Source organism: Amia ocellicauda, chromosome 15 (genome assembly GCF_036373705.1).
Source record: "Amia ocellicauda isolate fAmiCal2 chromosome 15, fAmiCal2.hap1, whole genome shotgun sequence".
Classification (NCBI taxonomy): domain Eukaryota; kingdom Metazoa; phylum Chordata; class Actinopteri; order Amiiformes; family Amiidae; genus Amia; species Amia ocellicauda.
Window position 1 is genome coordinate 4,763,778 of NC_089864.1, and position 27,921 is coordinate 4,791,698.

At 43.6% G+C, this 27,921-nt stretch overlaps 2 protein-coding genes across 5 annotated transcripts; both read right to left on the reverse strand.

Moving 5' to 3' along the window:
* Positions 1-168: 168 nt before the first annotated feature.
* On the reverse strand, positions 169-21,209 carry LOC136771404 (uncharacterized). Of its 2 annotated transcripts, none has more exons than XM_066723699.1 (9): positions 20,184-21,209; positions 17,610-17,662; positions 15,696-15,716; positions 11,175-11,444; positions 9,138-9,497; positions 8,567-8,845; positions 7,670-7,848; positions 7,156-7,263; positions 169-6,115 (listed from the first exon to the last, which is right to left on the reverse strand). In XM_066723699.1, exons 2-9 carry the CDS (start codon positions 17,653-17,655, stop codon positions 5,936-5,938), a joined length of 1,443 nt encoding a protein of 480 aa, XP_066579796.1. In that variant the 5' UTR covers positions 17,656-17,662; positions 20,184-21,209; the 3' UTR covers positions 169-5,935. The 2 variants fall into 2 exon arrangements, with proteins under 2 accessions (XP_066579796.1, XP_066579795.1); XM_066723698.1 differs by lacking the exon at positions 20,184-21,209 and adding an exon at positions 18,065-18,540.
* A 151-nt stretch (positions 21,210-21,360) lies between these two features.
* On the reverse strand, positions 21,361-27,509 carry LOC136771405 (uncharacterized). 3 transcript variants are annotated; one of them, XM_066723702.1, is made up of 9 exons: positions 27,280-27,509; positions 25,733-25,779; positions 25,591-25,611; positions 24,961-25,254; positions 24,444-24,722; positions 24,024-24,178; positions 23,101-23,211; positions 22,372-22,492; positions 21,361-21,769 (listed from the first exon to the last, which is right to left on the reverse strand). In XM_066723702.1, the coding sequence occupies exons 1-8, from the start codon at positions 27,309-27,311 to the stop codon at positions 22,397-22,399; spliced, it is 1,035 nt and encodes a 344-aa protein (XP_066579799.1). In that variant the 5' UTR covers positions 27,312-27,509; the 3' UTR covers positions 21,361-21,769; positions 22,372-22,396. The 3 variants fall into 3 exon arrangements, with proteins under 3 accessions (XP_066579799.1, XP_066579798.1, XP_066579797.1); XM_066723701.1 differs by having other exon boundaries at positions 21,361-21,970; XM_066723700.1 differs by having other exon boundaries at positions 21,361-22,492.
* Between the last annotated feature and the right edge of the window lie 412 nt (positions 27,510-27,921).

The window sequence follows — 27,921 nt, forward strand, 5'->3', positions numbered from 1 at the left end:
AAAATAATAAGGCTGCGACACATTTGTACTCCCTACAAACACTATTTTGTCCCCTGGGACACTTGTGACCGACGGATATGCTGACTTGCTGCCCGTGTCAGTCGGGGCCTTTATTACACTCCATGTGAACAAACCATCAAAGATCTGAAAACATCAAACATGCGCCAGTTTATTTTATTTTATCATGATTTTTTTATTGAATTCATTCAGAAAAAATTTAAAAGACGATGGCAGGTGCACATGGTATAGAGTATGCAGAAGTCAGTGCAAAAGACAAAAGGTGAATTCCCACGAGCTCGTACCCTGGTCTTAGAGACTGGATCTTCGAACTAATCAAACGCCCTCCTCGGTGAAAAAAGCTCCTCATATCATACACTCCTCGTTTCCCTTGACTTGCATGTCTGCAGAGTCGCAAGGTGCTGGTAACTGACTTTCCTCTCGTTTTGCGGTGGGCTAACCAAGCACTACAATGTTCAATCATTCATCATTTTGCCTATCACTGTTAAGGCTATCCTGGCAAAGTGTATCAAAGTCCGTATTCAGAAGAACCCAGGTCTGTTTGTTCTCATTTTCAGATCAAGGGAGGTTGTGAACAACACTTATATTCACAGCCCAGGGAAACTATTTTCAGTGCCCTCCTTGGAACAAATTTGGACCACTTGCCATTCACATGACTTTTAGAAGCAGGTTTTGGATCCACGATTTGGTATGAAATTCTCATCACAAACACCTATAATGATCAGTTAATGACACTGAAGGTGAATAGCTTTTAACAACCACAACCTTTGAAATATTAAAAATATCAGAACACAGAGTTAAGGGATCGTATATTTTCGGAGGCACAATTTACTTTGCTACTTTGGCAGAAAGTTATGAAAACCTGGGCCTATTTCAGTTTAAAGTGACTGATTTCTAAAATTTCTTAACACCTACCCAGCCCAACTCAGGCAGAGTCAGCTATCAGGACCTTGTGTGATATTTGATCGAACAAACACTATTCTCTGAATGGAGAAAGCACACTTGGCACTTAGCAATTCTCTGAAATCTCACGAAGGGTCCCACACTACAATCAATGTCCTTTCACAAGAATGTGCTGGAAATTCTCATGACTTGGACAGTGACACACAGACAAGAGGATACTGGTGCAAACAAAGAGTGCTTTTAAGACTGAAAATGTGAAGTCCTGCTTTACACTGTGGGTTGTGGGATTGTGGAACAAATAACACAGCTGTGTCATTGAAAGAGACCCATGAAACAGCTAGATGGGGGTGAGGCCTCCCCTTGTCTGTCTGAAGTCCTTACGTTCTTATTACTTGTCATGAAAACTGTAAACTACCTTTATCAGAAACATTGGGACTGCAGTGTGCTTTTCTTCACTTCGATACAGACATTGACGATCACACCAGCGTAATTCAGACACTTTCCACTGGAATCAGGCGCTTTTTCCCCCAGATCATCAAAGCTTATTTACAGTCTTTTTACATTTTATAAGACATATCTTGTCTGTGTTTTCAAACAAACTAATACCATGTGTCGCTTGTAGGAACGTAGCGTCCATAAACACTGACTGAATGCAACATATTTTTAAAGATCAAGAGGAAAATAAGCATGCTTTTTGTTCTCTGCAATGAACACCTTTCCATAGGGATGGACTGTACATATCATGTATGATTATTATTATTATTATAAATAACAACATAGTAATAATAATAAAATATTAAATTGACCTATTATGTCTATGTAGCATTATCAAAATAACATTCTCTTCCTTATTGGTGTAGCATTTTAAGAGCAGGGACGAGGGAGCAGTGATATATATGAAGATGTAACTAAGGAAACTTTCTGCAGAGTGCAAAGTGCCAGAGTTGAATGGGAGCTTTAGCACCATCGCAGACAGACAACAGGCTGCAATGCCACCTCCCTGTCGTCCAACTCGTGCTGGTGTCACGTGATTAATGTTCCCCCCTGACACTTCCTGGCACATGGTCAGTATCCACCCCCCAGTTAAGTTTGAACCGTCTCTTCCTGAGTGTTTTATCTCCGTGTTGTTAAATGGTTTGGGCTTGTGGATTTGATTTCAGGGCCCCTTTTATTTGAAGAGCTTTTCACAGCAATGTAAGTAAAGACACATACGTGAATGTAATTGGTTTTACGCCATCGATAGGTGGTAGATTGTTCGCAGGCTAGTATTTCTTGTTTATGTGGATCTACTACAAGTGACATTCGCATTAACAGAGAAACGTTTATTTGTTTATTAGAAATCATAGTGAAACAGGAAATAATAGCTGACTAGACCATGATACACACCACGGAAACTCCATGCAACAGAAAGTTCAACCCTGGGAAAATACTGGGGAATCTGCCACATTTCCATGCAAATTTGTGGCAAACTTTCACGAAGACAGGAAGTTTCCAAAGGTGGGGAATATTTACTATGTGACACTGGCTGGTTCGTGCTAACAGTATCCAGTAGCAGATACCGAGTGATCATTTCCAACAAGAGTCTGTGTGCGAAACAAGGCAAGGCTCAACTCAGATTGTCGGACAATACTGTCTCAAAGTCACCGACTGAGGGTGGAGAAACTGCACAGCCTGACACTGAGCCTAACAGTGCGCCAGCTGCACCATGCGATTGAGCAGTGATTAACAGCTCTCTTGCCATTTCAAATAATACCTGTTGGGTTTCAAGTTCAAAGCATGCGAAGGGGGGTTTTCTAAGAAATGTATTTATTTGCTTTCTGGGGAAGGGGGGGGGGGTGTAGGAAGGGGTGGAGCGCTTTGGTGGAAGTGACAGGGTTCAACGCCCGGGAGCCGTTGATAATCTCAGCACTGGCTGTCATTCCTCCCTAAAGGTGTAAAGCTCTTTCACTGTGAAACCAGCACAATGGGAGAATTGTATCTTTCCAGTCTGACCAGGGGGGTGCAGGGATCAGAAGCAAGGGGGTGAGCTTGTGGGCGGTGGGGGCAGGAGGAGGTTATATAATGCCCTTTGTAAAGTTATTTGCTAGTATACTACAAATATGTCTCTTCGGCATATAAGGAACATTCACAAATGCATAATCAAATGCATAGGATAGACATGCAATATGTACAGTTAATAAAGTTGTCACAACAGCCACCGGGGCTCCATAGCTGTGGCACGACTGTGAGATGGGCGCCGCTTATAAAGTCCCCCTAACAGGACAGTAATCAGTGCAAAATGGGTTGCAAACAACAGTTTAAGCATTGACCAACTTGGGTATGAAATACGGCCATTTTTGTTTAATCAAAGTAAGAGTATTGACTTTACAGTCAAGGAACCCCTTGCAAGGAGAAATGAAGGGGGAAATTCACATCAAATTGTGAAATGCAACTGATCAAGGAGCATCATATCTCATAACTCATTTAATGGCCATAACTGTTGGCTATACAGTGAAAATATTAATTCAGTCAGACTTCTCTCTAATTACACATGCAGTGCTTTATGTTTTGTGGCAAATCGGAGATCCTGCTCAGGTGTCTCACCACGCTAGAATCACAGAGCCCTGCAGAGTGACCCTATCACTGTGGTTCATATCGAGTTAATTATAATAACCGATCTCCAGTATTGGGTCTGTGTGAGTGAGCAGGTGAACTTGTATGTGTGTGTGTGCATTTTTAAAAGGTCAAACGTGTAAACACTGCAAAGTATTGCTCTTTAAGTCTTTGTTACAAATACTGTGGCAGTGGCTTGTTTTGGAGTGCAGAGAAAACATCAAAACACCCCCCCTCTCCTAAAAAATAAATAAATTGGCAACCTCATCACAAACGTATCGCTTGTACCTCAGTATGGGGGAACGTCTGTTTGCGGTTAAATGTCATTATGAAGGGCAGAGTTTCCAAGAGCCCCGCATGACTATTAACACGTTCCCATCATGCTTAAAAAAAGAGGTGCCACTGCTTTTATACACTATTGAAGTGGAAGGTATTGACACCCTTCTTTTGAAACATGTTCATTCAACCTGGACAAAACAGTAACAATCCCAGTTGACTAAAATGAGATAAGACAGCAGAGGTCCTCGACTAATGCCACTGCGCAGAAACCCATGGAGTGTCGGTCAAAGCTTTCACCAATCCCGCCTCAATTCAATTTGATCCACAGTTCTCCTTTAGGCGGAGCTAACTCTTAAAAACACATCATTGACAAAAGTTGTGTGGCCTTCAAGGCGAGTCCAGTGAATGATTGATATAAATTAATCGCCGACTAGTGCCATTGATTCAGACAAAGGGTAGAACGATGTCGGACCACCATAACCATCAGTCCAAATACCTTACAAGCAAAGGCCTGCTGGGAACACACATCTTCAGAATGGTGTGGGGTAAACATTGAGACATGGTGAATCAGGGGGAAATAATTGGCCATAAAATCCAAGAGACTGTGGATCTTTACTTTGAGTCCTTCCCCCCCCATCAAAAAGTATAGCCAGGATCTAATTTCTCTGCACTTTGTGGGCATGTATTAGGGGATGATTAGAAACTGCTGGTTACCTGAACCTTCCAGAAGAAATGAGAAGTTAAAATGACCCAGAGGGGATGCTTGCATAGAACTAACATTGCAGCTACATTTTTTTTTTGCTAATGTATTATAAGTATTAGTTTTGGTATGATATGAAATGCTCAACTGAAGTGGCAAGTGTTACATCTGAAATGTGATCATACGATGACAAACGAATTGTTGAAAATGTTATGAAATCAAACACGATTCATGCTCTTCCTGGCAGGCAGGTGCGGTTTGTGAACAAACCCTCGGTTCTCTGTAGTTTTCCTTCTCAGGAGGCAGATTGGTGGGGTTTCAATCAAGCGAACTATTAAAAATGTGTGACATTGAAGGGATGGTTTTGGCAAAGACCTCGTCTGTTCTTCATCTTATCATCTTATAAGAACTGAGCAGGAAGTAAAATCAGAACATGCTGGAGCTGTAACCCCTCTGATGACGTTTTTCATATGGTCTCTTGTATTCTTAGCTAAATAAATAAATACTTTAACTAATACAAAGAGCCATCACGATCCAAATGTGAAGTAATATATTTTTACCCTCATTGAAATTGGCATGTCAGTAAAAATAATAAATAAATAATAAACATGAATTATTCCATACTAGTAGTATTCATCTTAAGTTCGCAGTTAAAATGACGATGCAGTTTGTCATTCTGACGTATTTACATATTTACACCCCGGGGCCACACAGAGAGCTGCATTGGCTGGGTACAAGTTTTCCCCTACGATTTGGGAGGGGACTCAATTTTGGGACTTCTCATCACCAGCGACGCGAGAGTGTTAAAGCCGTCAACCACCAGCCTGCTGCCCTAGCCTAAAAGTGACCGCGCAGAGTTATCTGTAGGACGTCACAGAAAATAAAATGACAGTGTACCAAGTAACCTTCCTTCCACTTTTTTCTGCTGTGCGTAGAATTGCGTACAGCGCATCTGTCAAGCATAAACGCTGGCAACGTGTCTGAAAGGGGATGAAAACTGAAAATATGTCGAGGGCTGTATTCATTTAAAAAACTTATTTTGACGGGATAAATACTGGATAGACATCGCTGTGTGACGTCACCACTGCACTACTCAAAACTTGAATACTAGTATAGCAAAGGGAGCCTGATCTGAAATGTGGATGATATGCTGAATGGATTTTGTTTCTATCACCCTGTCATAGATATGAATGTATAAAGCCTTTGAATTTCCTGTCTCTGGGACCATGAAGTCCTGTACCCTGTAATGAACTCCCTTTTTGTATTACCAAATCTAAGACACAGGTATCAAAGATGTATTTGTTGAGAGATTTTTTTGCTTTTTTTTTAGAAAAAATCCTGAATAGGATCCTGCCTGCATTGTGAGTTGTACTGTTGGCTTTAACGCAGATTTAAAAAAAAAAAATAGAAAGGAAAAAAAGAAGGGAAGTAAAACGCTAGACCCTAAGAGTCTTTGGAGTCTAGGATGAGTTTCTCCGACGTGGAGGCGATGGGGTGGTCCGTGTCACTGTCAAGGGGCAGGGCGGCGATGACAAACTCTGCCGCAGCCTGATCGGTGTTCTCCAGAAAGTTCTTCTCGTCGGGCAGCGTGTGGTAACGGCTTCCTTTGGAGACCTCGGGGGCCTGCAGGAATAGAGTGAGAATGGCAATGAGCGAGTGAGTGAGTGTGAGTGTTAACCTGACCTCGGGTGTGTGTGTGTGTGTGTGTGTGTGTGTGTGTGTATGCGACCTCGGGGTGTGAAAGCAATTGCTTGATAAATTACATTCAACAAGGAACAAGGAGGAAGGGAAACAAAGTGGAAGAGATTTGTGAGCATGGGGCCTTGATGTTGATGTTCATAAAGAATTTGCTAATGGCAGTGCAGTGTGAATGTTTATTAGAGTAACTTTAACATACCCACTGCTTATCTAGGTACACGAAAAGACAGTAAATAATTGTAATTTTAACAAAATAAAACCTGCAACAACAAAAAATAAAATTAAAATTAAAAAGCATTGGTCTTTACTTGAAAGTAAACCTTTCACCAGCTTGGGAAAACCATGGCCATAGAGTTCAGATGGACAGTATTCGCGCCCTTCATTCAGAAGGACATAATTCTCCGATTCCTTTAGCTGGACGCATACAGCTCAGTAAAAAAATCATCGGTGCTCCCTTTTCAGATTATGGCATGAAAACGCTGCTTCAAGGCCAGAGAAAGCTGTGCAGACTGTATTTGGCTGAACTGAGTTAAGTTGTTGATTTCTGCTGAGCCTCGGTCCAAAGTCTACACAACCCCCTCGTGGTAAAACAATTTGTTCAATGTGAAATGCGTAAATAAGGACGTTGTCATCAATACTGTATTTACATCTTTCAAATCCTTTACCTTCCTCTTACTTCTCCCTTATAGATTATGTATGACAGGACTTTTAATGCCAGACTTTGATTTCCAGGTCAGTGTACCAAGCAACCCACTCAACACAAGAACAGTATTGTTGCGCATGCCTGCTCCTACAACATCCTTGGTTTGGTTTGCATCCTTTGCAAACACTGCACAACTGCTCACTCAGAACTGTACATACTCACCTTTCTTGTCTCCAAGCATAACCTTTAGCCATGCATTTGGAGCTGACACACACAAAGGAAAAGATCAGCCCCCATTGGGCCCAGAGAAGCTTTCAGATACCTTCCCCTCCTCTTCAGTCACGTCTGTGTACGATGGTTTGTCATCCCACTGCGACACGGACTGCGTAGTGGCGTCCTCCGTGAACCGGTTGTACGCTTCGTGGACCACCTGACGGGGGGAGTAATAATACATAAATAAATACAATATGATTAAAATAATATAATAATATAAATTCCAGAACTGCATGAAGCTCAGTGTTGAGGGATGATAATCTGTGGAAACTGTACTCAATCCTTTGCATCTCACAGGTGCCCTAGGAGCCATACAGAGCTGGGTAGGGATTTTGGGTGGCTAAACTGGTAAAAGCTTGATTGTTTGAAGACAAAGCTGACCCCAATCTGGGCCCTATAGTCCACACAGCAACGGCTCCAGTCTCGGCCCTATAGTCCACACAGCGATGGCTCTAATCTAGGCCCAATTGTCCAGACAGCGCTGGCTCCAGTGTGGGCCCCATAATACAGACTGATTCCGAATCCTTGATTAAAAACGTCCAGCCGCAGAGACACTCACGGACCTGTCTGAATGCCTCTCCCTCGCTCTTGTCCGCCTGCTGGGTGATCTTGGCGATGGCTCGGGCCTTCTCCGCCCGCTGCTTGATCTTTTTCATGCAGGACACCAGACACACACACAGCAGGAACAGCACCAGCAGGAGCAAGGAGATGATCGCCACGTACAGCGACGGCAGCTTGTAGGCTGAGGGAAGGAAGAGGCCGACGTCAACGACAGGAACAGTGCAGGGTGGACACTTACCGAGGGCCTGCCCATCTCACAGGGAAATCCCAGCTGCTGCCTGGAATGAAATGTGTAGCTTCCGACAGCGCTCTCTTCTCTTACGTACTGCGGGATTGTTGTAGTTGTTGATATACCCTCTTGAAACATTTCAGAAATGAACACAAAAAGATCTCCTTTAAGACAACGTGAATGGAATATTTTAGGAGTCAATCTATAATAAATCTGAAGCCTTGTGATTTATAGATTGCAGGCTGTGGTCTGTTTTATTTTAATTTTGTGATTGGGATCCCTTTTGACACCTCACTCTTCATTAGGAATCTCAACGCTCCTAACGACTGAGGTTACGCTCTGAAACCTCAAGTATTCTTCAGATCCACTAGAGGTTTCGGACTGTAAACCCAGTCAAACATGTCAATCCAATTCCTGATGGGCCTTGGTTATGAAGGCACCAGGCCAATCCCCAGCAGCACAGGCTTTCAAGGGCCACCAAGCTGCATTTTAACTTCCTTTGGGTCTAGGTGAGTTGTCCACTAACTATTCCTCTCCCTCTCCCCTCTCTATCTCCTACTCTCCCCTTCCTGTCTCTCTCTCGTCAACCCCCCCCCCCCACAGACACACACACACAAATCTGATTAATTAGTAGTCCCCTTACCAATTAATTAATGAGTTGTTCACTCACCTTCCACTTCAAGGTGGACGTTGGAGATGAGCGTTCCCGTCAGGTCCTTCACTGTGTAGAAGCCGGTGTCGGCCGTGGTGACGCTGTCCAGGGTGCACAGCTTACCGTCCACATGCAGGCGAGTGTTGTACTGTGGGTCGCTGACCACCCCCTCCTTCAGCAGCACCCGCTCTGTCTTGTCCCTGTCCGAGAGGAAGGACAGCGTCACGGACGCCTTGTCCAGGATGAGGTTGATCTTCAGGGTGCCACCGTACGCCAGCTCCACGAACATTATATGCTCTGTGGGAGGGGGAGAGAAAGTTGGAAAAGGGGAGCGATGGGAGAGAGGAGAGAGGGAGAGGGGATGGGAGAGAGGGAGAGATGGGGAAGTGTAAGGCAAAGGTGGTATACTGCAGTGCAGTGTAATGTATTGTCATTATATTGTAGTCCGTGTCATTGTCCTGTCATACATTGCGGTGAACTCTAGTCTTTTGACTGGTACCATATCCCATCACCCTGTACTGTATAACACTGACCTCACCCTTCCCCCCCAACAAACAAACAAGCAGGTGGTCATTGGTCAGTGGGTCACCTTTCACATTCAGGCACATCTTCTGCACGGCATTGCCCTTTGTGTCCCACACCGTGTAGGCCCCTTCATCAGCCGGCGTCACCCTGTGCAGTGCCCAGCGATGCCCCTGCATCACCAGCCTCTGCTGGTACTGGGGTTCCATCACCTCACTGTTGTTTATCAGGAGCCGGGGCTGTGCCTCGGGCTGGGCCTCGGGCTGGGTCTCCGTCTGGGTCTCGGGCTGGGTCTCGGGCTGGGGCTGGGGTTGGGCCTGGGGCCGCACCACCTCTGGAGTGAACTCCAGCTGCACTGCGCTGGACTCCTGGCTCAGTGGGATGTTCAGGGTGTCTCCGTACTTCAGGATGTGCTCTGTTACACAGTCTGGTCCAGCAGCAGCAACAACGACAAGAACAAACAACAAAAGCAGGGGCTGCAGGTCAGATGGTGCTTTAGATGGTGCTGACTTTCTAGTCAGTCAGTAACACAGTTGTGTTGAACAGTGCAATAAGATTTAAAGGCGAGTCTGATTGATGAGGGAAGCAACTGAACTGGCATAAGAGAGAAAAAGAGCGAGCAAGAGAGAGAGAAATCCTGCAAACGTGTGCATGGCAAGAATTCCCCTCCTCTTGCCAGGTGAATCATGTCACCCCAGAGCCCCAGCAGCAGGAAAAATAATGTGGAGGATTTTAATTTGCAGGCTGGAGTTATGTGCTGCCGAACGCACACAAATGAACACGTCATTAGAGCATCTGAGGACATTGAAAAAGCCTTCGTTAATAAATGTTTTGTATAATGTCATCTCTGGGGTTCCATTTCAAAGCTATGGAAAAAAATACAGATTTCCTTCTGAATTTACAACACCTTCCTATATGCTGGCTCTTGTGATGAATATATCGATTTATTCTATTTAATTTAAAAAAATCAGTAAAACTAGGTGCACTGAAGTGGAAAGGTTTGCGACCAGCTCATGTATGTGACAGGGTGTGTGTTTGTGTTTTGGGGGGAGCAGGCTGCCTGTTTCTTTCAGCATCTCTTCTAACTTCTGAAAAATTTAATATCCTGGAGCATTACGCAGTGTGCTGAATAATTGATCGATTTTGGGACTGTCTGATTACAAAGTTGCGCCGCTGTGTGCCAATCTGCTGACGACACAAACTTCAATCTCCATCTCTGGCCCAAAAAGGGGTTTGGATTTCTGAATCTCAGCACCCCCCCCCAACCCCCTCAACACCACTCCTCAGCAAATCACTATGTGAAGTGAAAGGTTAGCTCTTCAGAGAGTGATACTCCAAAGGGGTCAAAATAAGGAGCTGGTGGCATAAGGCCTGTTGTTGTCTTTAATGCCTCGCTTGTATTTTTGAAGCTGCAAAAAAGTGCATCTGCAACACTTTTCTGTGATAGAGTTAGATTTTATTAATTTTTTTAGGAACTTTTCATACTCCTCTTTTGTTCTTTTTCTGTGTCAATCAAGCAGTCGATGCACTCCCAAAGGGTTCGCCTGATTGCCAAAACCCACAAATGGAGACAGTTGGTTACAAAGAAATCTCTAAATGCCTCATTCTGGCCACATGATGAGCTTGCACAGAAAAACAGGAAGGGCCCAGACTGGAGCAGCGCTGTGTGGACTATAGGGCCCAGACTGGAGCAGCGCTGTGTGGACTATAGGACCCAGACTGGAGCAGCGCTGTGTGGACTATAGGGCCCAGACTGGAGCAGCGCTGTGTGGACTATAGGGCCCAGACTGGAGCAGCACTGTGTGGACTATAGGATAGGACCCAGACTGGAGCAGCGCTGTGTGGACTATAGGGCCAAGACTGGAGCAGCGCTGTGTGGACTATAGGACCCAGACTGGAGCAGCGCTGTGTGGACTATAGGGCCCAGACTATAGCAGTGCTGTGTAGACTATAGGGCCCAGACTGGAGCGGTGCTGGGTGGACTACAGGGTGAAGACTTTTCTCGGTCGAGACAGTTTTACTTCACTCTTCAAAGGACACATGCTGGTCCTATTCTGTACTCAGACACCCGGACACCTCTCTGCCCAGACCCAACGGCCCTCACCTCTCACGATCAGTGTGATGTTGTGGATGTACTCCGTAGAGTTCAGCTCCACCACTGTGTACAGGCCCTGGTCCTTCACCGAGACCTTCTCCAGAATCAGGAAGTTGGACAACAGGTGACAGCGGGGATCCAGATCACGGCCCGGACTCATCAGACGCCGCCTGTCTATCAGGGGGGACTTAGGCAGGAACCAGGACTCCTGGGTCTCGATCTCTGTCATGGGGATGTACAGGTCCTGGCCATGGAACAGGGTCTTTGTTTCATCTTTCCCTATTGATTTATTTTTAAATAAAGACAGACAGACAAGGTGAGGAGAACGCCTGAACACTGAAAATGTGAAAAAGACCATATTTGTAATATATAGTCCACCTTTATTAGTAAGACTGACCTGCATTTCATTTATATTACATCAAAATATTTTAAGTAGTACAACATTTCCTTCACTTTGAAACACGCTGTGAGTATACACAATAAATGGCAAACATCCCGAGACTAATTGAAACCTCTGCTCTTTGCCTCTCTTCACGTATGAATAAATAAAACAAATAAAAACATGAATTATTTACCCATTGAAGACAAGGAACTGTATATCTGAGAGCTTTCACTTTCCTACTGGGCTATTTTTAGGTTTTTTGTCCTTCCTTGTTGTTTTTCTGTTATTGTTGGGAATAAACATCTGCAGGTTTTACCTTCATAAACCACTGAACTTGACAGTCGACAATTTGTTTTGCAGCTAGAGAAAGGGACCAGCACAGCTACACTACACCACATTGCATTACATCACATTGCACTACACTGCATTATTTTACACCACACCACAGTTCACTACATTGGAGTACACAATCTAACAACACACTACACTGCACCGCACAATACGACTGGAGCAAGTGGAGTGTGGTACTTTTAGCCCTTACGGAACATAGAACATATATATATATATATATATATATATATATATATATGTTTCTCATTCATCAAATCAACCCCCTTTTACGTGTATTTAAAACATGGGAGTGGTTCCAAATATATTTTAGTCTATAACCCATAAACCTATTTTACATGTTGGGACTATATGGTGACAGCGTCCATGCCCAGAAAAACTCCAGACTGAAGAGGTGAAATCAGCTGCCATTTTTACAGTCGCATCTGAACATGGTCAGAGTCCGACAAACTCTGACAAGGCAGTGCTGTTGAATATGTTTTGTCACCAAATATCAGAAAAACAAATTAAATATGTGAATACTCGTTCGACTGCAACGTGTGTATGTATTTGACAAAAAGGGCGGTGGGCTAAGGTTAAGACTGGTTCCTGGTTCAAGGCCCGGGACAGCCGCTCACTCGCTGTGTGTCGACCAGAGCTGAAAGCGTCGCCCCTCGCTCGACTGTTCTGCGGAAGGGGCACGAGATCGAGGCGCTGCTGTCAGAGACACTGCAGCGGTGTTGTTTTACAGCATTACCTCATCTTCCCCAATATCTACAGGTCCCCATTGGATTAAAGTGTCCGCTGTGTGACTAATAAGGAGCTGGTCAGGAAGTGGTGGTGGGGGGGGGGGGTTACATTCCAACCCATATCCACTGACACTGTGTTTGCAGATTAGTGCGGATATCATATGTGGTGATATTTGAATGACTGTTGGTTTGTTATATCAAATTTATGTATTTTTAAAAATAAAACAATATAAACATACATTTACATAGATCAGGCTTTAAAAGTCACATCAGGACCAACTTTCTATCTTGTTCCTTTTGAACATCACGCTGAATATGTCTTACATGAGATTCTCCTTCTTGATTATTATTACATATTAATAAGGGTGACTTACAGCTGTCACAAAATAAACAGCTCTGGAAAAAATTAAGAGACCACTCCAAGTTCAGAAATCAATGTTAAGTGGTCTCTTCATTTTTTCCAGAGCTGTATACACTCACCTAAAGGATTATTAGGAACACCATACTAATACTGTGTTTGACCCCCTTTCGCCTTCAGAACTGCCTTAATTCTACGTGGCATTGATTCAACAAGGTGCTGAAAGCATTATTTAGAAATGTTGGCCCATATTGATAGGATAGCATCTTGCAGTTGATGGAGATTTGTGGGATGCACATCCAGGGCACGAAGCTCCCGTTCCACCACATCCCAAAGATGCTCTATTGGGTTGAGATCTGGTGACTGTGGGGGCCAGTTTAGTACAGTGAACTCATTGTCATGTTCAAGAAACCAATTTGAAATGATTCGACCTTTGTGACATGGTGCATTATCCTGCTGGAAGTAGCCATCAGAGGATGGGTACATGGTGGTCATAAAGGGATGGACATGGTCAGAAACAATGCTCAGGTAGGCCGTGGCATTTAAACGATGCCCAATTGGCACTAAGGGGCCTAAAGTGTGCCAAGAAAACATCCCCCACACCATTACACCACCACCACCAGCCTGCACAGTGGTAACAAGGCATGATGGATCCATGTTCTCATTCTGTTTACGCCAAATTCTGACTCTACCATCTGAATGTCTCAACAGAAATCGAGACTCATCAGACCAGGCAACATTTTTCCAGTCTTCAACTGTCCAATTTTGGTGAGCTTGTGCAAATTGTAGCCTCTTTTTCCTATTTGTAGTGGAGATGAGTGGTACCCGGTGGGGTCTTCTGCTGTTGTAGCCCATCCGCCTCAAGGTTGTACGTGTTGTGGCTTCACAAATGCTTTGCTGCATACCTCGGTTGTAACGAGTGGTTATTTCAGTCAAAGTTGCTCTTCTATCAGCTTGAATCAGTCGGCCCATTCTCCTCCGACCTCTATCATCAACAAGGCATTTTCGCCCACAGGACTGCCGCATACTGGATGTTTTTCCCTTTTCACACCATTCTTTGTAAACCCTAGAAATGGTTGTGCGTGAAAATCCCAGTAACTGAGCAGATTGTGAAATACTCAGACCGGCCCGTCTGGCACCAACAACCATGCCACGCTCAAAATTGCTTAAATCACCTTTCTTTCCCATTCAGACATTGAGTTTGGAGTTCAGGAGATTGTCTTGACCAGGACCACACCCCTAAATGCATTGAAGCAACTGCCATGTGATTGGTTGGTTAGATAATTGCATTAATGAGAAATTGAACAGGTGTTCCTAATAATCCTTTAGGTGAGTGTATATTCAAAGAAAAGATACAATAAAAGCAAATTATAAAAAAAGCAGAATCCCTAAGAACAAGCACAATATACAGTGTAGGGCTCTAATCAGGGGTAGCTGAATTAAGTGTGGGGCCAAAACAGGCTTGATTGCCAATGATACAGATTCAGACACAACTGAGGGAATTTCAGGTGCCAGAGAGACTCGCATCCATGCACAGACGCACACCAGGCAGCTATGGAAATTAATATTAGAGTCCCGTGTGCGATTTCAAAGGAGATCGCTTGCTTCCAACAGCTGAAGGGAGGTGGTAGAACACGAAGTGCACTGTGGCGAATCAATATTCACCATCGACCCACTGTGAGAGAGTCTGGCTATATGTGGAAGTCATCTCGTGCTGCCCACCAACATCTCACAGGTAGGGAGGCAGCGTGGCCACCTCTTGAATGCAAATTATTTACTTATTGATTCATTGAAACACCGAAATGATAACAATCAGTTCACATTACGTTATCGATCTACTAGAGCAGGGATGTCAGACTTAGTCCTGGGGGGCCGCAGTGTCTGCTGGGTTTTGTTCCAGCCCTGCTCTTGGCACCTTAATTGCTCTAATAAAATGATTAACTGGATCAATTTAACTCTTCTCTCCAGACTCTGAAATGTTCGAGTCATCAACAAATTGTAAGGAATCGGCTAAAAATATGTAATAGTCACCTGAGTAAATAATGACATTAATTAAGTAATTGGGATCTCCTGTTGGAACACAAACCAGCAGACACAGCTGCTCCCCACCACTGGAGCCTGACACCCCTGTGCTAGAGGAGATTGAATACACATCTTGCTGCATTGCTTCGTTCAAATCGTCAGCTGCATGTGGATAAGCATTCGACACTGTCCTACCTCAAGTCATCTCGAATATCAGTTGCAAGGCTGCAGGATTTAGGAAAATATAAGCCATCCAATGAATAAAAAGATATCCTGTATTATTATGGTGAATGTATACTGTAAAAGTGACTAACAAGAATACAAACATATTCTAGAAATATATACTCCCACAGGTGCGCTTGAGCGCTGGCAGACAAGACCGACAGGTGCTGCGTTTCGATCAGGACTCATCTGTTATCAGGCATAATTTGGCAAGTTTCTGTACTGACGCAGTGACCTTTGGTTGATCTTTAGATTTCATCTCCTCCTGCACATGAATAACAATGCAGATTGTTCCTCCCACATTAAAATCTAAGTGTAACTGCCCATGTTCTGTGCATGGCTGTGTGCTCATCACATTAATGGTAACTGAACTTGTAATATTGGTTTCACCTTTAACTTGGAAGTACACAAACACAACACAAAAAGCAAAGCCAGTGGGGAAGCCTGGCAGTAGGTTAACCGTCTCTTACCGAACTGTGCCGAGGACGAACCTGGACAAGAGAAAAAGACAAGAGGAAAAACAAACTTCATTAAAATGACAGCAAACAGACTCACGCATTTCATATTAAATTTCCACTTAGTGTAAACTCCCCTGCCCCTGGGACACAGAGGTCTTAATGCCTTTTTGAGCTGGCATTCAAATTTCACATCTTCAATTGATTTAATAAAGTGGTCCAATGGACATATCTAACCTTTCCATTTTTATTTTTATTTAGTTCTTAAACAGGCCGATTCGACACACTTGGATTGTTTTTCCCATCGTTTATTGATCGTAATTTGCAATTTCCCTGTCCGTTAAGCTGAAGTGATTTTCTTCTGCCGTAATGACTCCCAGTCTTCACCCACCACATCACCTCTGTCCCGCTCTTTCTAATTAAATGACGAGGCTGGTGGTTGTGCAGACAGACGTGGGGGGGGGCTTATTGCTGCTCCTGCCAGCTGGCACTAAAGCCTAAGTTATGACCCACATCCTCTAGCAGAGCCCTGGTTCTGATGTTCATTACTGAGAAAGCATGCATGGAGTTGCTCAGGGCACTGGCCTGGATAGAGCAAGAAAGACACCAGGCCCTGCCAACTGTGTACTTCCCGCAAGTGACCACACATCCAGCCCGCTTACTGGAACTGGAGTGCATGTGTGTGTGTGTGTGTTTGAGTGAAAAATGTATGTCTGTTAGCTGTGAGGAAGGAAAGTTTAAATTTCTCTCTTGCAAGGCTTTACTGCTTGTATTCTTAAGGAAGATAGGTCAGGGTCAGGCCAGGAGGTTCCTTGACCTCTGTTTGAATAATGATGTGCATCTGGGAGACAATGTCAAACTGTGTGATTGTGTGATTTAAGTGTCTCTTTCCCTTATCTATACATTGACCTGGGAACTGTCATCTATAAAGAAATATCTTCAGCTTAGCTTGCTTTAAAGATAAAATAGAAATGACTTAATTATAAATCAGATCTTTGTTTACTCTTTGTGTATAACAGCGTCTTTTTGTATCGAGTCAGAGCAACATTGTATTGTTTTTGATTCACTGTTCCTCTCCGTGCTGCGTGAAATAAAAGCACTGCAACGAATGCTGTAACCTGATTGAAGGCTGAGTTTCTTCTTCCACAGCTGCCTACAAGTCCCCTGTCAAGTTGAGCAATCAAAGAGGTAAGTCGCCCCAAAATGGAGAGCGCATGAATAAACACTGGCAGGAATTGTGATCCTATTTATTTTATTTTTTTAAGGAAGCATTAACAATAAAGTGTGTGTATGGGGGAGGGGGGGGGGGTCAAACCTACACAATACAGCACAGATGTCAGGAGAACACATCGTGCTTAAAATAGTTTATTATGCGTAGGTAAGGAAAGGTCCCTTAAGCATTCCTCACCTGCAGTTTAGCAGGAGGCTGTGAGTGAGTTTCAGTGATTCAGTGAAAGCACACACAGTTGAGAAGGGGGGTTGCATCTGGATTTGTAGCTCCCAGAGTCTTTCACACACAACAGGGTTTTTTAAGTCTCCTCTAACCTGAAGGAAGCCAACAGGTATATCTTGCTAACCCATTATTGTAGCTTGAATACCACAAGGCAGGTTTACAGTACAATCTAATTAACTTCCTGTTGTTCTGGATCTGGAACTTATTCACGGTCAACGCTATGCCTATTTTTGTTAAAGATCATTCTGCTGGTGCTGTTCTTGAACACCACTGATGAACCAAAGCTCAATCTGCAGGCAAGTTTAGTGAAGGTTTCAAAAAACCCGTCTAAAAACAAGTGGCAGGAGATTACAAGAGCAGATGGCAACTGAATTTACTGGCAGGGGAGACTCGGCCAGGGCACCAGTCATAAGACGCCAAACAGGGTAATAACGTAACTCAACACTTCGAAATCAATAGGAGAGCACAGAACCCACCTGCCCACAGGAGCAACGCGAACACGCCAAACCAAGCCATTGTCATCCGATCCCTGTAGGGAGATAATACTCAATCACACATCAGTCCCCCCATTTCCAGACAATTTTGAATGACAACTGACTTAATTCAATGTTGTTGACACTGCCCTTAGGTTTGGGGTGGCAGAGAGATATATGTGAATCCAAGGCATGCTATAGGCACGGGGGGTGAGGGATGTGTGTATGTGTGTGTAGGGGGGGGTGTCGGTGTCCAGTGATGGGGCAGAGATGTGATCTCTATCCCTCTATCATGTGATGTGATCAAGCACCTCCTATGAATAAAATACAGAATCTGGTACAGAATCTCCCCATCGGAGACTGTAGATGAGTTCTGGGCTGGAAATATAATTGCTACGCTATGAATGTCTCTCTCTACTGAGATATATGTTGTGCCAGAAAATGGGCTGCTCTCTCACATGGCAGGATCTGAGTTTGTTCCCCCTGGCGCTTGAGAAGGGGACTGCAGCCACATTAAGTCAGCATTTATATCAGCTTCAGAAGGTCCCACACTCAGACACAACTAGGGTGGTATTAATTTCCATGTACCTATAAAATATGACCCAGATTAAGAACTGCATACAAGAGCAACCTCCTTAATTCAAACTCAAGAGACGCAGTACATCAAACAGAAATACGGATATAGAGAAGGAAGGAGGAAAAGAAAGAAAAATAACTAATATGAAAAACGAGAATAAAAATATGATATATAATATGATAATATAAATACATAATGATATAAATATAAATGCTGTGGGTGAAAAGAAAATGACACCGAAAACAAAGATTATCAAAGATTACAAAGACAATCGTTATTCCCAAATCGCAATGTATTACATTTTTGCAAGATGCATGAGTAAGCCACACATCAACACACATGCATGTATATAACCAGATGCTTCATAAACACGGTGTCGTGGTGTCCCGGTATCGGTACAGTTGGGCGCCGTTTCAAGTGCTGTTGTGCCAATGAAAACACAGCGTTACAATAGGAACAAAAGGTGTAATTTTCAGTTGTACAGGGCAAGACTTCTGTCAAGGCTTTTAAGGTAAATCCATAGTCACTGTATTTTTGTGCTTGCATGTTTTTATTATTATTATTATTATTATTATTATTATTATTATTATTATTATTATTAACTGCCCTGGCCCTGCACAGTTCCTGCATTTTATTTCATCACACCATAGCTGCTAGACTGGAAATAAGGACTGGGCGTTTGCAGGGCAGTGTGGTGGCACTGTTACTTCTGCACAGATCAGGGCACCCGAGCTCCCTTCCCAGGTAACAATTTAATGTTGCAGCAACGCTGAGGGTTTCCACCCTCTTCTACTGACCAGAAAGATCATTGCTCTGATAATAAGTAGCTGGGAAAAAGGACGATTCTGCACTAGCAACAGTGTAACACCGGGAGCGCCTTGCGAGGATGCTATTTTGCTACATATATGAATATTTCATAGGCACCACCCTTATTTATTTATTTATTTCCAAGCCAGGGCATACAGAGAGGAGCATACTCACAGGCACATATGTGTATGCATGTAGGCAAAAACGCCAGCTTCTGGAAATCCACGGAGAATGACATTAGGATGCTACGTTGTTAACGTTTGCCTCCAGCTCGTTTAATTCAGTCCGGGTTGCTGTGTAACACAATCTGGACTTCAATAAGAATTGGGTTCAGTAATAATATCCCTTTTGACAAATGCGCACAGCAGCTTCTGGATGTAGTCTATACATTTCCCCATTCAAATGCACCAACGCTGCATTTTAACATGTTCATTCTGGCAAAATCGATTCAAGAATGTGGGTCAATTATTTGTAAATTATAAGGCTAGTATGCATAATAATAATAATAATAATAATAATAATAATAATAATAATAATAATAATAATAAACAACTACCACCACAATTTGGGTGGGGATTATAATAATAATAATGATTATTATTTATTAAATAAGGTAACCTGAATTCGTTAAGTTTTTCTTTATATGTGCGCATGGGCGTCAATTGTTAGATTCTCTCCTTCCCCTACCCCACTATTCATACAGATAAGCACTTTTCACCTCAGACAAAAACGGGGAGAGAGAAAAACAATTAAAAACATGAAGCTTTAGGGCGTACCCATATATACCAGTGCGATTTAAGGTTTGCTATATCTATATATAAAAGTACTCGGGTCCTCTGCATTCCAGTGCACTAAAAAAGGGATTCTCCCAAAATCATCATGACACGCTTAGTGCAATCGGGGCTTTGCAACTCACAGCAGTTAATGGACTGAAATAAACCAACTAAAAGAACAAAGAATTTTTTATTTGTCTTGACAGGCATATGTCAGATTCTTACAAATGAAATACAATACAATGCAATTCCAATGCTCACGCATCGTCGTATTACACAAAAGCCGCGTTTCCAAACAGCGCCTGCAAAACTGCAAACTGCAAGATTTAACCTCTTATTTCCCAGTCCCCAATCCGGAGACTCGATATTTCAGATATTTCACAATTATTTTAAGGAAAATTATATTGTCTGTATATTTACCTTCTCCGCGTCTTCTCCAACGCCTTATCCCTCCTCTTAATAAAAACGTATCTATACACGAACAACAAAATTAAAATAAAATAACAAACCGAGAGGGGGCTTTCTCTTCTCACTCAGGCAATTTTCCTTCCTCGCCCCAACCCTAGAGAGCACATCACATCCAATATGCTTATTGAGTTTCGGCAAACTTCGGAAGGGTCTCGTCCTTCTCCGGCATAATCCCCAGTTCCTCGCTTTTATGGGAGGGGAGGGGGATGCAAAGGAAACCCAGGTCTGCGAGAAAGTTAACGGGAGGTAAAGGGTACTGTTCAACAGCCGTGCTGTTATATCACCTCAGTGGGGAGTCTCTCTCTCTCTCTCTCTCTCTCTCTCTCTCTCTCTCTCTCTCTCGGCGGAGCTTAATGGCAGAAAACGGGGGAGACGAGTAGCTCAGTACACGGACGACAGGGAGGAATCCAGGCCGCCTTCAGCCGCACACTGAGAGATTGCAGTTTAATAAATGGGGCGTAATTGACGATTGCTGCTGTGATTGACTGTATACAGCGAGGCTGCCCGCCTACATTGCACTAGGCTGGGTTCAACAATAAACCGTTTTTTAATATTGTGAATCTGTTTGCTTATGCATTGTAGACAGATATAGATACACAGGGAAAAGGATAGAAAAGGAAATACTGGTATGTATGTATTTGTAGCGCATTTATTCTGTATCGCATTGAAATTACAATTTAAAATGCTGATTGTCATTTTTAACAATTAAACAACGATTGTAACAATACTACTACTATTACTACTACTACTACTACTAATAATAATAATAATAATAATAATAATAATAATAAAAGAGCTCTATACATTGTTCCCACTGGCAATTAGAAAGCAGGGAGAATCCCGACTTTTTGCGGTGCGCATCAAGAGCCGCCCATCGAGGCACAGGAGATAACAACGGATTACATTACTTGTGGATTGCATTAAAAACTGTAGGCCTACTTCAGACTGAGCTCCTGTTGTTGAACAGTAAAGCTTTCAATTTGAGATAACGGTTCAATCAGACACTTATTTTGTAGAGCAGGTGCGCAGTTATCTCCGGCTATTGCCAGATCGTAGGGATAAGTCCCACAAAAGCAGGTAATTGACTATTTGTTATAAATCGGAAAAGAGAGAGATAGAAATCAAACTATTCTTAATGTTCTTTGCACCAAACGGTACACTTTTATTTATTTTCTTCACCATGTTCAGTTCAGTGTCCAGCCTGTGAGACACTTCCATAGTACAGAATTCCAAAACACAAACTTTGTTTAGTTACAGGCTTCAATAAATATTTAACATTAAAAAATAAATAAGTTAGAACAAAACAGGAAATAGCGCGCACACATTAAGATGCACACGGACAGATAAAGATGGTAGGCATCCTGAGACAATGGTTAACAGCTCCTATAGCCTACAAATGATAAATCAAATCGAATAATGGTAGGTAGATGCATTATAATACAATTTTAACTTTATTTTCCTCTGTGCAGTAGAGGTCTCCGGAGAGGGGCACAGCCGGGCAGCCCCACAGCGCATGTCTTCCTGTCGACACTCTCCATCTGTAATCATACCCTACTTGTTTATAACATACAGGGTGAGTGAAATAGCCCACTGCAGACGATGCATATTATTCGTTGAGTTCCTGCACATTAATACGAACACATTTCTCTCACTCATGTAAGTTACAGCAAATATCGGGATTGTCCCCCAAAGACACGCACCGGTTCTGTCAGAGTGATGTTTCCAGAGACATTTGTGACCTGAAAAATTAAGGATTAATGCATTGTTGTTTGTCTCTGTTGTTTTATTTTCTCTCTCACAAGGCCATTTTGCACTTAATGAACCTCCACATCACATTACTTCCAATGAGGGGAATTAATGCTTGCAGGGAATGTTCACAGAAGGCAAACTATGTCAGGTCAGAACTCTGATTGCACTGAAATAAATCTTTCCCCCGATTTTATATATTTTGTGGCTAAACAAGTAGGAGTTATATAGTACACAAGTCCAGAGATACTGAGCCGTGCCTCTTATGATTATTGCCGTCAGGACTATAGCGCAGTCTGTTCCTTGCAGTTTGAAGTGATCCCCGAAAGCTCAGAGAAGGTACGACCAAGAAAGCCTTTAAAGCAGCACATGCATTTCCTCGTGGGAAAGTTACCAGACTCTGTTGCTCGTTATTCAGCTTATGATCTCTCCTGTGGACTGGCCTCTGCAGCGGGTTGGGCGTCAGTCTGGCTGTGGATGGCATGACCACAGCTTTCATCAGACACTGTGGGCCTCTGGTGACGGGAGAGAAGCAGAACAGGAACACTGAAGGCCTAGCCCTTACTCGAATCAGTTCTGTTAAATGCTCAACAGATGTAGTAAGTGTTAAAGCTGAAGGGTGTCATTAACTGTTCAATTGATTGTAAAAATAAATGCTATTAGCTTAATTGGCTGAATTATTCCCATTATGTTTGTGTGTGTGCAAAGTAATCCTGCTCCCTGTGGCGCTAAAACCACTTGGACACTTTTAGAGAGAGAGCAGTTGTACAGATCTAATCAGTGGAAAGACCCAGCTAATGTGACAGCTGTTCTAAACACACAGCATAGCACAGAACTGCAAAACAGGTAGGATTATGGGTATTCAGGACCAGGGCTGCCCGGTTATTAAAATGAAAATACACGTTTTTGTTTTTTAAGGAAACCAAGAAAGCCAAGTGAAGCGTGTGTGATCAGATCCCCTCCTCGAATTGCAACCTCTCAGCTCCACCAGAGAGCAGTCCCTGCCGCTGGGGGGGGGGGTTGAGCGCTCTACTGAGCTCCCCCAGGGGGTTGACATCACCATAACGAGCTCATCCTCTCCAAACCCTGTTGCACAAGGCATGGTCTGTTTTTAATCAAATACCTCTAATCTGTCTTCACCCGTCTTCTGCCGAGACTTCCCGACATCCTGACGTTCCTCGATGAGAGACACTGAATCGTCATCTTCCAATGTGGAGTATCTGTCGTTCTCCATCTAGGAAGAAGATGATAATAATATGTCAAATAGCAGCTGCCTTATCCATGTTTTCTCAAAATGCAATGTACAATGCATGCCACGTTACCAGGTTAACAGCAGCACTATAAAATAGAAACACTGACAGCGTGGTGGACATTCTGTACCCTTATGGCAAACGGTTTTGTGGTCTGATGAAATGAAAATGATTTTTTTTTTTGGCTTAAATGTGAAGTATTATATCTGGCGCAAACCAACACAGCACATCACAGAAAAAACACCATCCCTACTGTGAAGCACAGTGGTGGCAGCACCATGTTATCTGGATGTTTCTCCTCAGCAGGGACACTTGTCAGGATAGAAAGGGAAACTAATGGAGCAAAGTATAGAGAAGTCCTTGAGGAAAACCTGCTGCCTTCTGCAATCAAACTGAAACTGGGACAGAAGTTCATCTTTCAGCCCAAGGAATGTGACAGAGCTTGAGCAGTTGTGTAAAGATCGGTCAAATACTGCCAAGCTAGTAGGTCTGCGAAGCTAGTAGAGGCCGATCCCAACAAACTCACTGTAGTTGCTGCCAAAGGTGTTTGCACCAAGTATTAACTCCAGGGGTGGAGAATTATCCCATTATGATATTTCAAATTTGTATTTTTAATATATATTTTCACAATAAAAACATTTCTCCTTAACAGTGTGGAGTATGGTGTGTAGGTAAGTGGGAAAAAATCCTCACTGAAACATGTGAAACTCTGAGGCACTGACACAACACAATGTGGAAAAAGATCAAGGAGGTGTAGACACTGTATATACAAACACACACGATTAGACACACTTACCTCTTTGACTGATTGCTTGGCAAAGCTGACCATAGCCACTGCCTTCTGCGGGACTCTCTGTATCCTCTTCTTACAGTACAGCAGGAGGGCAAGGATGAACAAGACACCCAGGATACTGACAGTGGCGACTGGGAAGTAGCCAGACGTCCTGTATTCTGGAAAGGAGTTCATCATTCAATTAGACCAAATAAGGAGCCAAGAGCTGTCCCAGAACAACAACCAAAAGACACCCCGGGGGGCCACCCAGGACTGGCGTTTGACACCCCTGCTTCAGCTGTAGAATACCTCTCCACAACTGTCCCACATCACCAGGGCATGCTTTGTAATTAAGCCATAGTGGACGTGAAGTCTTATCCACAGACTCACTGGCTACACACTGCAGCTTAAACAACCCAGCTACAGCACAGACCTCCTCCTTACCCTGCACATACAGGGTGACTGTGACGATGATGTTCCTGTTGGAATCCACCACCTTGTACACCCCCGTGTCAGCCGAGGTAACGCTCTGCAGGGTGCACAGCCTGGGGAGGAGGGAGAGGCGCCCCCTGTAGGCCTCGTCTGTCACCTCCCCCCGGTCAACCAACACCCTACTGGCAACCTCATGCCGGGACCCAAACAGGAGCCTGATGGTCGATTCGTTGGCGAACAGCGGGATGTGGAGAGTGTCTCCATGGGCCAGGTCCAGGAAGCTCTGGTGGCCTTGATTGGCAGAGACAAAAAGAATCATCACAGTAATAGCTTTAATCAGAAAGACCCTCATCTTCTATATGATAGTGTTTTTTTAAGACAAGTCTTCCCGACTGGGCGTCTCCCAAGTTCTTAGTTACAGATGAATTCATATTTGATATTATGTGAATGAATCGGTCCCCAGGTCTTCCTGCTCTGCCTATTGAGAAAGAATTTCTCCCGATCAACAGCTCGGACCTGCAAACCTTACCTTTCACAGTCAGGCAGATTTTCTCCAGGAGCTTCCCCTTCTCCTCGTCCCACACCGTGTACGCCCCCTGATCGTCCGTGGTCAGTCTGAGCAGCTCCAGACCCGTCTCCAGCGCAGAGAGCCGCGGCTGGTACTTGGGGTCGGTCACCTGGCTGCAGTTCATTAAGAGCTGGGACCGAGGCCGGCGCTGCGCAGGGATGGCAGGAGAGAAGTGCAGCTGCACTGCAGAGGAGTCCGGCGGCAGGGAGATCTCCAGCGTGTCTCCGTACTCCAGGGTCTGAACTCTCGTACACTCTGAAAGCGGGAAACAAGAACGTGCCAACTGAGTATGTAAACTGGAGGGCTGGCTTGATTTAAACAATACAAGGTTTCATACTGACAACCAGGGTAGTGGCACAAAGACTGGTTGTTAGACCACAGAAAGACTTCAGAAAGACTGGTTCTGAAGTTAGTCTCAGGGCAGCTAGGACAGATTTGAGAAGTGTGATCTGTGTCCTGGAAACTCGGGAGCTGGAACCACATTTCTTTTTTTGTTTGTTTTAGCTAACCTGCTTGTCAGGCCAAAACCTCACGTATGTGTGTGACCTCCACTTCAAAACCCCAGGCTTCAATCTGAGTTTCTGTACTTACGAGATTGTGCCAGGAGTGTATCTGAAAGAGAAGAAAATAAAAACAATGAGTTGATCCACCTGGCTCAACCAGTACAAGCCTGACAGCAGGTTAAGTAACACATATAACACTGAACACTACCACAAACACAGGGATACATTACCTGAACACAGAAGGATAATCAAGAGCCTCCAAACCATTTTCACAGATCTGCAAATAAAAACAAATTAAGTTCATAACAAGTCAACTTTCAAGCAACTTTTACCAAATGAAAATAACTGCTGCTGGTTGTATAGCTGGGTGAACTAGTAAGACAGTAAAAGCTCAACGGTACCTAAAGTAAAATAATAACTTTTATAAATAAACGCATGTGTTTCTGGCCTGTTAGTTCTTTGATAGCGTTGATGCGGATACAGATCGAACACAAATGTTGTTAGTTAATGAACTGGTCATTATCTGCTCCGGTGTGACGCCGAATCCAGCGCCCTTACGAGTCACGTGTCCCGGGTTGGTTTGCGCTTGATTAATAATTTATGAATAAATTCATTTTCTTAACACAGGGCGAATTACACAAAACATACATATTGTACAGTAAGAGATCAAATACACAGTAAGATCTGTTACAGTCATGCGCTTTGTGCTCACACGCCAGCAGTGCTGACAATGGATTATTATGATTAGTATTATTAGTATTAGTATTAGTATTATTATTATTATTATTATTATTATTATTATTATAATTGGCAACAGGGACAATGCAACAGTGATTTGGGACCATCATCCCAGACTTCATCAATAAGCACAATTCCCCATCAAACCATTATCAACACCTGAGATCATCCGACAGGTTATTGATCTGCCACGACTGCGCCGCCAATACCCCAAAACAAACGCATTCATAATCAATAGACTAGCCTATAGTCATTGTGTTTTAAACAAGAATAAAAGTAAAAATACGCCACACAATGAATGAAAATGTATCCACTCATACAAAGCATATTCATAATGAACTGTGTGCGCGGTGACGAATGCATGTATTTTATTCAATACAGTAAAAGTGTTTGAAATAGCGAATCGGTGTAAATCCCTTAATGCATCAATACAAATCAATACAAATAAAAGGCTGAGTTATCTTAGCATATTCGTATAGCTGTATTTGCGTTTGTCTACATGTGATCTCGTGTTTTTTGTTTAGCTTTTCACCGTGAGTTTGATTGTGATGTATAATAGTGTTTATAGTCGCAGTCCTCGGTGCTAATTATTATTCTGTGTGACGCTTTAATGAGTTTGATTCTACTTGGAACGCTCACATCAGTGACGTCAGCGTTCGGTTCCAAAAAGAGCAGCTGATCCAGGCCGAGCACCGGCTCCGGCTCCAGCACCGGCTCCTTGTCGGTGGAAAAGCGCTGTGAACGGCGTGCACATCGGATATTAAAACTAAGTGTTTCCCCGCCTCCTCCTCCACACGTGTCCGGAAATCAGCCTGTAAACAACCCCTCACACGGGCCGCCGTGTCCTCTTACAGCATTGCCACAGGAATAATAATAATAATGAGTGTGCATAGATGTCTCAATGCAGGAAAAACAGCTGTGAAGGATATAACAACGACGGGAAAAGTACCGCAGCACTGTGCTCGGCTGCGGCTTTCACTTCAGCCCGGGATTGTACCGAAGCCAAACGATACACTTTGAAACTATGAGACATCTTTACCTTTGCTTTGCTAATGCACAACCTCGCCACATGTCCAGTCTCGACCCAGCCCCCTCGCTGTGCGCGGTGGTTTCAGTCCTACAGGGCCGCCGGGGTCGCACTGGGCTGCACGTCGTTGATGCTCAGTCGCTTCTCTCCTCCCACAAGCCCCGGTCACGGCATTCGGCCATCACCGGAATGGTTCGTCTTTTTCCGACGTCTGTGGAGTCGCAATGATGGCTGTTGTTTGCAAGCATGAACTGGAACACAAGTTGCAAACAGCGGCTTATGATGAGTGCTAATAAACATTTCTATTCTTTATCTGAAGGTACTTTGTCTGCATGTGAGAGTCCGTTTTGCCTGATCTATGTTTGGATGTGTATTATTGTGATGGTATTATGTGGGTTAATATCAGTAGTATTGAAGTAGTTACACAATAGGTTAGGAGCAGTGTGGAAAGGCACCTGTTTCTGCAGGAACCTCATGACAAAAAACTTGATTCAAGTGCATAACATGGTTGCAGAGCCACTGCGCAGTGGTTTACCCAACACGAATGACAGTCAGCTATAGTCTGCAATGGTTTCAATGGCAGTTTGATCCGGAGTAGTGTATCCTGATCAGGTAAGGGAGTCATTCGCTTTTGGAACTGAGATTTGTAGACCT